The sequence below is a fragment of the Etheostoma spectabile genome, chromosome 9 (genome assembly GCF_008692095.1).
Source record: "Etheostoma spectabile isolate EspeVRDwgs_2016 chromosome 9, UIUC_Espe_1.0, whole genome shotgun sequence".
NCBI lineage: Eukaryota > Metazoa > Chordata > Actinopteri > Perciformes > Percidae > Etheostoma > Etheostoma spectabile.
Window position 1 is genome coordinate 4338324 of NC_045741.1, and position 11199 is coordinate 4349522.

At 39.6% G+C, this 11199-nt stretch overlaps 1 protein-coding gene across 27 annotated transcripts in view; it reads left to right on the forward strand.

The window, feature by feature from the left end:
* Window positions 1-9775, forward strand: part of mark3a (MAP/microtubule affinity-regulating kinase 3a) — a 65958-nt gene extending 56183 nt beyond the window's left edge. For 11 of the 27 annotated variants that reach the window (XM_032524757.1, XM_032524759.1, XM_032524761.1 and 8 more), the window contains 2 exons: window positions 6974-7018; window positions 8918-9775. In XM_032524757.1, the coding sequence (XP_032380648.1) occupies window positions 6974-7018; window positions 8918-9263 (391 nt within the window). In that variant the 3' untranslated portion in view covers window positions 9264-9775. Of the gene's footprint in view, window positions 1-1931; window positions 2012-2205; window positions 2254-6973; window positions 7019-8917 lie in introns of all 27 variants that reach the window. The other 16 variants (XM_032524763.1, XM_032524764.1, XM_032524772.1 and 13 more) reach the window with 7 other exon arrangements.
* Window positions 9776-11199: the final 1424 nt, after the last annotated feature.

Sequence of the window (11199 nt, forward strand, 5' to 3'; positions counted from 1 at the left end):
AAAATGCAGCCTTTTGTGTAGATTGCCGTTGATCTATCCAGTGGTGTTGAGTGTTTCGTTCAGCTTTCAGAACTTAAACTAAGAGTAAATGTCTTTTTAAAGACCTGTCGGTAAACTATTTTGTCCCTTTTTGCAACTTTCTGTTTTGTTTTTTTGGGAGTATTTGGTGTTCCTGAACTGGATTTCTGGGCTTCTGTGAATCATTTTAAGAAGAATATTAGATAGATAGATGGATAGATAGATAGATACTTTATTCATCCCGAGGGAGATTTTAGGCATCCGGTAGCTTAGACAACCATAACACAACAAACACACATTCTGTACATCTCACATACATTAAAAAAAAAAATCGCTCACAGTAATTTAAAGAGTTAACCATTTGTGAAGTGATTGCACAGGTCTGGTATGGACTGACCATACCAAACTTTGAGACCAGTGTGAGCTTCACTCTGGCTATAAGGGTGGTTTCCCTCATACACACTCCACTGATCAGTTTATTAGAGCTATTAATAACCACAGGTACTAAATCTACAAAACAAAATCCAACCTTTTTTATACTTTGTGCAACATATTACATTTACTCCAAGAGTACGCAGCAGAGTAGTATAAATGTAAAACACAAAATATCAACTTTTCTGAATAATCTGAAACAAATACAATCTTGGACTCTCTTTTGGACCCTCTTTTAATCCTTGGTGGGTTCCTGTCGGGGGAGCTTCAGTTGGTTTCTCCCACTGATGAGGGCTCAGGGTGGGACTCTTATCAGTACGCTACGACTAAAACCTAACAAGCCAAATGGATTCCTAAAACGGAGCTTTTTAAGTGCTTAGACACCATAACCAGCCACTGGTGCGATGATGAGTCTCAGCTGTGGCCTCTCAGGAACAGCAGAGGTTTTTTGGCCCTCCCAGGGTGCCGTCTCTAGCCTCGGCAGCGCCCTCTAGTGGCTGACTGGTGGACCGTCTTCACCATCCAGAGCTCTGGAGTCATCATCACCACGGTCCTCCCGTCTGACTCAAATCACCAGACTTTGTTTTGTTTTTCTGTTTGTCTCCATTTTCAGTCGAGACCAGATGCGGTCACATGTTGTCACACGAGCCCAAAACCTAACTGAACACATCAATTAATATTATTGTCAGTTAAATGATTATTGTGGCGTGTAAAACTGAGCTTTATACTTTTCATTTACTCTTCAATCACTTGGTTAAAAAAATTTATTTATTTATATGCTATAAACGAAAAGTTGATTTATTTTACTCTATCTTTCAGTTGCTCATTTTATTTTTAAACTCCTTCATTTTTCTATGAACCCTGGTTCAATCACTGCTCTGGACTGAAACTAAACTTATCATTTTAATGACCAATTCCTCTATGGGTTATTTTCTTCTGTAAAAAAAAGTTTTGTTTGGTCCAAAACCCAAAGATATTCTGCCTGTTATGAGTAGAAAACTGAACTATTACTATTCTTCTTTTTAAACCAAACGATGAATCGAGAAATAATTTGCAGATCAATCGATAAAACAAGCAGCTGAGAGAGTAAAATAACTTTTACGTTTATAGTGTATCGATTTTTTTTTTAACCAACTGATTGAAGTTTAAATGTAAAGTATAAATTTCATACATTTATTTTGAAAGTCCCTTTTTAATCATTTAACTAACAACGTCATGTGTTGATGTATCGGTTATGTTTTTGACCCGTCTGACAGCGTCTCACTACATTCTGTCCGTTTCGAACCTCCGTACATCTCAGCACATTTTGGGACGTTAACCAACAAGTTTTTGTCCTCCTTCTCCTCAGGACTTCTTTAGGTCCAGTCCCCTCCCTCTTTCTCCTCCTCGTCTCCTCTAGCCCAGTCTGTGTGTTTTTTGTCTCCTAACCTTCCTGTGTCCTTTAACCTTCTGACGTCTCGCTGCTCTTCCTCTCCTCTCAGGGTCAGTATTGACCCGGCCAAACGGCAGACGGCCAAAACAGGGCCTGCCGTCCCCTCTACCCAGGGAGGAAAGACCCTTAGTAAGTCTTTGATAAGCCTGTCTTTCCTTCCTTCCTTCCTTCCTTCTCATCATCCTCCGCCATGTTTTTTTTTTTTCGTTTCTTGGCCTGTCCTCATGTCCATACATTTGAATATATTCTTTCCCTCTCTCTTTTTTTTCTTCCTTGTCGTGTGTTCATTGAGGAAATTTTCAGATTCCCATTTTTTCTTTCAGATTCAGGAGCGGAAGATATAGAGAGTTGTAGGAAGATGAAGATCTAGCGTAAGGGGCCGTTTCAATCCCTCAATCTCTTCTTCTGAGATAAAGTCTTGAGTTGACCCCCCCCCCTCAGTCTGGTCCTATCACAGCCTCTGTGACCGACCCCCTGCTATCTGTCCTGTCTGTCCACCTGTCCCCTTGTTGTCCAGTCTCTGGAGCTGTCGGGGATTTTTAGACTCGCTTCCTCCTCCACCCTCGTCCTGTTTTTCTTTCTGTTCTTCAGGCTGCAGTGCATGCTGGGAGCCACGTTAACCATAAACCCGTCCTGTGAGAGGAGCAGGGAGCTTTCTGCTATTTTCTGCTTTTTCTAATCTCTTGAGATATTACTCAGACGTTTTCCTGGTGGTAGTAGTGGTTTCCGGTCTGCCTAACCATTTGCACCCAGAAAATTACTATTTTCTGGCAACATAATGGATAAAATCCCTCAATGTATGTCATTTTATTTTGATGTGTTATGATAAAGAACTTTTTTTTTTTTTTAAGAAGGACAATCGAGAAAAATCAGTTTATGGAAAAATAACCAGACAGAAATGCAAATCGTTGTCTAATCAAGAATACACATATTCAGTATTGCCATGAAGCAGTCTTCCATATTTAAGATAAGATTAGCGGGGGAACGTAGGTTTGGCAGCCTAGACAGAAATATGCACAAAGGAATAGGAAAGTAAAAAATATAATAAGACACTTACAACTAGGGTAAGTATAGAAGTAAAAATATGAACTATATAAGAGCAATTGAAGCCAAAGAACACATAACCAAGTCCAGTATATATGTAAACATCGCATCCCAGAATAATATATAATTAATGGTGTAGTACTTTAGTGTTTTAATATAGTAACATAATAAAATGCAGTACAGTGTAGAATGTAGTAGACAGTATAACATATTAACATAATATGTTATGATATAGTATTGATATAGTGCAAGGTGGTATAAAATACAGAATACATTTAGTACCTAATACATAGGGCGATATTAAAGCTTCTCTCTCTCTCTCTCTCTCTCTCCTCCTCTCTGTCTCTCTCTCTCTCTTCTCTTGTCTCTCTCTCTCTCCTCTCTCTCTCTCTCTATCTCTCTCTCTCGCTCTCTCTCTTCTCCTCTCTCCTCCCTTCTCTCTCTCTCTCCTGCTCTCTCTCCTCTCTCTCCTCTCTCTCTCTCTCTCTCCTCTCTCTCTGTGTCTCTCTCTCTCTCTCTCTCTCTCTGTGTCTCTCTCTCCTCCTCCTCTCTCTCTCCTCTTCTCTCCTCTCCTCCTCTCTCTCTCTCTCTCTCGCTCTCCTCTCTCTCTCTCTCTCTCTCTCTCTCTCTCTCTTCTCTTCTTTCTCTCTCCTCTCTCTCTCTCTCTCTCTTGGTGCTGGATATCTTGGTAGAAGCTGTAGCTGCTGTTAAAAAACAACTCTATTTCTCTTTATAATTCAGATTGGTTTTGACAAGTGAAAAATAACAAACTAGCAACTTCTGATCAGAAACCGTTTTTTTTTTTTTTAAAGACCAACTGTAATGCACAACTCTTCCGATCTCGAGCCTCATAGTAGATGCAGCCGATATTCAGGAATTAGTTGTTTTTCAAATAGTTTTTCTTGTAAACTTTCAAAGAACTCGTGATTTATACGTACAGGGTGCAGGGACAACCGTTAGGACACTAAGCCCAGGGGTGTAGTGCTGTCTGGTAGGTACCTGAACGCACCGCTGCCACGTGGACGTCTGGCTCGTTGCGAAGGTTATTTAACCACTGTTCTTACAGCTGTAGCTATCAAATGAAAAGATGTTTTGTTGCCTTGTAACTAGGGCTGGGCGATGTGGAGAAAATCAGATATCACGATATTCTTGACCAAATACCTCTATCGATATTGTAGTGTTGACAACTGATGCTTTGACAAAATATCTTCACACTTAGATTTAAGATCAATAATCTTCAATAATGTGGATTTAATGACTAAGTGGATAAAGGCAAATGGTAGAACAGTTACAACAGTCAGAAGTTGGTAAGTTCAGAAAATGACATCACTTTACTGTAACGCAGCCTTTAAAACCAGGAAAAGACACCACGATATTACAATATCCCAAATCTCTGACTATCTAGTCTCATATCACAATATTGATATAATATTGATATATTGCCCAGCTCTAATTTTAATTTTACTAGCTAACAGTTAGCTAGCTATAGACTGAGAAGAAAACTGTTTAAAGTCACTGTGCTGAACCAAAGCTGCCGCCAACTTTTAAGGTGGAACGTTTTTTTGTTTTTTGTTTTGTTTTTTGCTTTGTTTTTTTGCATTTGACTCTATGCATGAGTTGACCTTGTGAATCAATCTACACATCTTAAATGTCAACACATTCCCTTCATTTGTGTTTATTGTCTCTCTTGTATGACATACGCTTTAGTAATTATTGGCTCTTCAAGCACTTAAAAAAATACCACAAAAAAACTAATTATGCAAACACTGCAAATATTGTGTTTCCTTAATTGGACTTGGCGGTGGCGGAGCATTGTTCCGGTGTGATGGCGGAATCCCCTGGTTAGGCCATCACATGTTTTGATAACACTATACTTGAAGGTATCTACATAAGGGTGTCATGACACTGTCATAAACACATGAACCATAACATGTCATGACCAAACTGACTGACACCTACTAAAAGAAGCGTTACGTCATCAACGTTAAGGACTTGTTTAGAATGTTTATGACAGGGTCATGACTCGGGGGGGGGGGGGGGGGGGGGGGGGGGGGGGGGAATCGATACAACATAGAATCGTGATATTTTCAGTGGCAGTACTGTATCGATACGCAGGCGCCAAATATGGATCTTTTATTATGATTTGGTCAGAGTGTCTGCTTGACAATCCCATTTTGCAGAAATAAAATTGAAATGATGTGAACAAACAGAAATGTTTCTTTTTAGATAAAACAGATGTTGATAAAGTTTCCTTTTGGGGACTTAATTTGAAATTGGGAAAAATTTAGAAGTTGGAAAATGGGTTATGAATAGTAATATATTTTGGAATATTGTTTAAAATCGCAATAATATCGTACCAAGGCATAAGTATCGTGACGATATCATAGCGGGAGGCGTCTGGTGATTCTCCCCCCCCATGACATTCCTGTGTAGCTACCTTCAAGTAAGATGTAACTCATTTTTTTGACACGGTTGTGGGACTACATACCAACTATTATATGCACAAAAACATCATACACACACACTTTCTCCTCTATTTTAACTCTATTTCCATGAATTAGAAGTCCTGTTTGGCCATACATCTGACTGGTAGACCATGAAAGGCTCGTCGAGCCTCGGCCTTACTCCTGAGAAGTAGAGAATTGTGTCTTCTGTCTCTGAACGTGTTGCTGTCTCAGTCACAGGGACACAGGCGTTGTCAGGGAACGTTTAGTTTTATTTTTAGAGCCGCGAGTTTCTCCCTTTTGCAAGAAGCGTTTCCCTTCTGCATCAACCCAGAAATGTCGCTAACGTGTCCTAGTTTTGTTTGTGGACGCAGCTTCCCACTTCTCCTCGGTATCTTTTAACTTTCAGATGGAGTTCTGGTCTGTAGGAGGAAGACGAGAACAGAGACCCGGTCAGAATACAAAATCTAAAGCTCAGCGATCAGCGCTGTCCGTCACATCAGATCATAAAGCTTTCAAACAAAACTACATTAACGGGATATGATCGCCTTCTAAATGAATACTAAACGCAATTCAGCAATTAGGATTTGTTATGCATATTTTCATTTTTTAAGATCACAAGCCTTTTCTGGAGCTTTTACCCACGTCTCGTGGAAGATTACATCGATTTTGTTCCACTGTTATTCATTAGATGGAACATTAGGATAGGGTTAATAATGACCTTTTTAGCTCATGTATATATTTTTTTTACGTAGTTGTTTTTTTAAATTTGCTAATTCATAATGTTAAATGTAACCATATCAGCTATTCCAACCTAGAACCACCAAAAATGAATAGATCTAGATCTTTCAAATACATTTTTTGAGGAGGAAAGTAAGAGAAAAGATAATAAAGATATTAGAGATCTTCACTAGGGCAATAACGATTGCTAGTAGTTAATTTAATTAAAAACTGATATCTGGAATTCCACAAACTCTTGCTTTAAGAAACTGCTTAATCAGTGAGAACCGTTCAATATAATAATTTAATAATAATCCTCAGTAAGATATAGTCAGTGTTGTGGGGGTATAACGCTAGCGGTTAGCAAACGCAACGCAGATACAGATCATTTGCAAAAGGGCCCCATAATGGGCCCCATGCCGATGAATGGTCCCACGGCACCCCCACCCCCTCCCTAGCGGAGGCTCACCTGTTGCTGGAGTCCCATCTCGTTGTTCTGCTCTTAATTATTTGGGTCGACTCAATCCCACCGGTTCCTGGGATGTATTTCTGTGTTTTCAGGGTGTTTCTTTCTGTCAGCTTTAAGGTGTTGTCTTAAGTTAGAGATCGCTGTCTGAGCATCCATCACTGTTTTTATTTTTCCTTCATGACTCTTCACTGGAAGTTCAACTAAAGAACAACTTCCATCTCTTTGTGTTTTTGTGTTCTTCGGTGGTGGCTCTCGTTGTTTTCACATCGGTGTCACTGTCCTGCTTATTTACACGTCACATATTGTCTTTTTTCTTTTCTTTTTTAATTGTTTCTTGTCGTGCACAATCCACATCTTTATCTTCTTTTTTTGTTGTTCTTCCTCCTCCCCGTCTGATCTTCTGATGCGCCTCAGAGTCTCAACCGAGTTTGAGAGAAACGGGAGACTTGAGGGCTCAAGGTGAGGTTAAACCCCCCCCCCAAAAAAAAATATGTCGGTGGCCCTTTAAACGTTCCGTTTGTCCTCGTCTTTGCACATGAGGCCCCCTCTGCTGCATTTCTGGGTGCTTTGGCTTGTTTTCTATTGTATTGTTTGCATGGCTCTGTACTCGTGTGCTGCTCTGTTAGCATGGCATATTTGTCTTGTCAACTTGAAAAATACCTTCCCCCCCAAAAAAAGGGGGGAAAAAACAACCTGCCATTAATAATACAGCATGGATGTGTCTAGCCCTCGTTAACATTACATTCATAGTTGCAGAGCTATGTTTTCTGGAAAATGAAATATGATTATTTAAAAACACTTAATCCTCAAAGACTCCTTTTCACCATCTGGATTACAAATAAATTCCGCCCACTGTTCATTAACTAGATTCATTTAACCCATTCATACTCCATTTTTCTGTCCTTTTGGGTTCATTTTAAAGGACAAAAAATGTAGGAATTCTGTAGAACAACCTTGTCCCTTGCGTTGACACAAGTTTAGATTTTAGTTATATTCTAATGGACTTTGAGCCTCTTAAATGGATTATTAAGAGTTCAATATTCCTTTGCTCACTTTGTACGGCACAAGAAAGATACACATGATATTTAGTATGAATAAACTAATAAGTGAATGAACAGAAAGTTGGCCACCTTGGGGCAAAACGGATGGGCTGCGTCGTCCCTCGGACGGATTTGGGCACAAAATAGCTCAAAATAAAATCCCTTTCAAATAGTGCTGGGTGATATAGAAAAAATCCAATATTACAATATTCTTGACCAAATACCTTGATATTGATACAATATCGTATGCTTGACTATTGGTGCTTTGAGAAAATGTTATTTACTCAATGAGATTTTTGATCAATATTCTCCAGAAATGATTTAATGACTTGGTGAGTAAAGGTAAATAATCATATAATCAAGGTAAAAAAAAAACCCATCACTTTAATGTAACGCAGCCTGTAAAACCAGGAAAAGACACCACTACCATATTACGATATATCCAAAAATCTAAGACGAGATCTAGTCTCATATCGCGATATCGATACATCAGCCCAAATGGATTTAACTGATAATTAATCTTCTCAGTTTTTGGTTTATGTAGTATAAATTCATCAATAATGTATGGCGTTTTCAGCTACCTGAAACTAAACCAGACAACCTTCTTCTGAGGTTTGGTAGAAGAGTTTTTATCCAGATGGTTGAACGAGTCTTTTAAAGGATCTGGAAACACTTTCAGCGAAGTGTCTAATCTTGTCAAACGATCTTGCTGTTTCTAGTTTTTTTTGGGGGGGGGAAATGAATGCTGAGCTTTGTGACTGGAATGCAATGATGCTACTGTACGTGAGGGGGCTTGAACTGGGGCTTGGTGGGGGTGTCCTAGCGGAGACCAAAACACACCCGGCCACGAGCCAAATGGATTTTAAAAAGAATAGTTTCCGACATTTTGGGAAATTCGCCTGAGAGTTAGATGAGAGGTTAAATGTTATATATTAAACATGGTAATTGGTAGCTGGGTTTTTGTTACCTTTGGACAGAGCCAGGCTAGCACTTTCCCCCATTTCCAGTCTTTGTGCTAAGCTAAGTTAAGCTAACTGACTGCTGGCTGGAGCTTCATATTTCACATCCAGACATGAGAGTGGTATCCATCTTCTGATCCAGCTCTCAGCAAAAAGCGAATACAAGCCTAAAACGTTGAAACTATTCCTTTTTACACTTAGACCAGCTGCTTTGACTGATGTCACAGCGTATATTTAACGCACCAAAGAATAAAACCTCCTCCCGTGAAGCAGTCAAAGCAGCTCGTGACGAAGAAACAGCCAATCAAATCTGCGATCTACTACAACTCAGCTTTTTCTTTCTGTGTTTTTCCCGACAGTCGCCATGTACCTGGGGATCAAAAAGGGGAAAATAAAGACGGTAAACCCCGCTCCCTCAGATTCACTTGGAGTATGAGGACCACCAGCTCCATGGAGCCTTGTGACATCATGCGGGAGATTCGCAAGGTGCTCGATGCCAACAACTGCGACTACGAGCAGCAAGAGAGTTTCCTGCTTCTTTGCGTCCACGGGGACGGGTGCGCCGAGAACCTGGTCCAGTGGGAGATGGAGGTTTGCAAGCTGCCCCGTCTCTCCCTCAACGGCGTCCGATTCAAACGGATATCCGGATCATCCATCGCTTTCAAAAACATTGCTTCCAAAGTCGCCAACGAGTTAAAGCTATGAACAAAAGGGGGTTAAAAGTATACATATATATATCTAGAAGTATTTAAGCTGTACAATCATCCACGTAGCAGTTTCCAAATGTCTCCTTTTTTTAAACAAGATACAGAGTATGTATTGAATATTATAATGTATAGATTAAGGCTTTTGGCAATAATCACTGAATTACCTACTAATATCTCAGTCTATTCTGGCCACACGGGGTCGACAGTAACGAGTTGAATATGATTTGTCATGCTGTGAATGTGGACGGAAAAAAACAACACATTTTTAGTCTTATTTATTTCATCTTTTTTCGTTTTGTTTTTCTCTTCTCTAAAGAAAAAAAATGACGTAGCGTTTTTTTGTTTTCAGTGTAAATAATGTATCTTTACTTTCAAGACGGCTTCACTGCAATACTCGTTTTGTTTTTCTTTTGTATTTGGTTAAAGAGTAGAGATGCTGGGGAGTCCGTGGAAATGCTCACTTGGTTGAAGGCTCACTCGTGTCTCAATTAAAGTGTCTGTCAACTTGAATGTCTCACGCTGATTATTTGTATCTGGACAAGATGAAAATATAAAAAAAAGGTTGGTTGATTCTGTTCTGCTGCTTCCGTGTGGAGCTTCATTCCAGTATTTAAATGTATTTTTTCAGTGTTTGAAGAAAAAGAGTGAAACCCGAGTTTTGCCCATTTTCAAAAAGGAAAAAAAAAATGGATGGTTTCAAATAAAAGCCTTAAATAAATACGGGCTTGTACATTATAGAAACACTGTGACTTTATGTTTAAGTGATTATTTGGAAATCTGGTAATTCTTCACCTTTACACTTTGAGACGCTCAACTGAGGATATGTAGTATTTGAAATGGAAAAGTACTCTTTGCTGTATTGTCTCTTTCGTACTACTGCGTCTCTAAGTCTGAGGTCTAAAGACATCTTTGTGTCGAGGTTGTTAAGTTGTGTGGGAACAGTTTAGTTGTCTGGACACCCAAACAATTTTCATCTAATGCAGCCCAAGTTGTAACCCAGATACAAAGATGTCGTCAGGACTACAAATCCCAAACACCATGCTTTACAGTTCCTGAAATGTTAGCCACTACTTTTGAGTTGTTGTTGAAGCAGTTTCAGAGCTCAGGGTTTCTGGTTCTTGATGTAGTTCACTTCTGGATCTGTTTGAAGCTCCTGTATATTTCGAACTGTCCCTTTAATACAGCTGGACGGGAATTCATATAACACAAACTGCTGATTAACCGCTAAAAAGCTTATGGTATGACTGTGCAGAATAAATAAAAATACAATAAAGCAGTACTCCAAATATTTATCACCGCACCTCCATGAACTTGGGAAACAAGAGCAGCAGGTGGAGAGATCATAGTCTCAAGCATGAGTCAAGACCCTACATTTCCCATAGTGCAATCCAGTTCATCCAATAAGCAGCCTGAGGAAAGCTTATCAGCCAATCAGCAGCTTCTACCCCACATGGACTCCATAGCCATAGAGAGAGAGAAAGCGGGGGTCACGTGGTTCATGTAAGCCTGCATAGTTCCAAACACATGCCGCGTTGTCAGGGTCTTTTCTGGGACTGACAGCAGCGAGTGTGATATTGAATTGTAAATATGAATTTAAACATATACCCAAGTACTTGATTCCCTGTTATTGCTTTATTGCATATTTGTAAATGTCAGTTTTACATTTGGAGTGGTAGGGGGGCAACTGAAAGCCAGAGTTTTACCACAATATTCACTATCAAAGCACTACAAAAGATATAGATTAAGAGCTTTGCCTTCTGGCTCAGCTCCCTTTTTGTCACAACGGTGCAATGAAACAGGTGTCAGTTAGGGCCCATATTTAAGGAAGGAAGGAAGCAAATGTGCATGCTGGTTATAGTGCATTTCACTCTGAAATACTTAAAATGGGTGGTTCCAGACATTGCTCTGAGGAACAGCGGACTTTGATTAAAAAG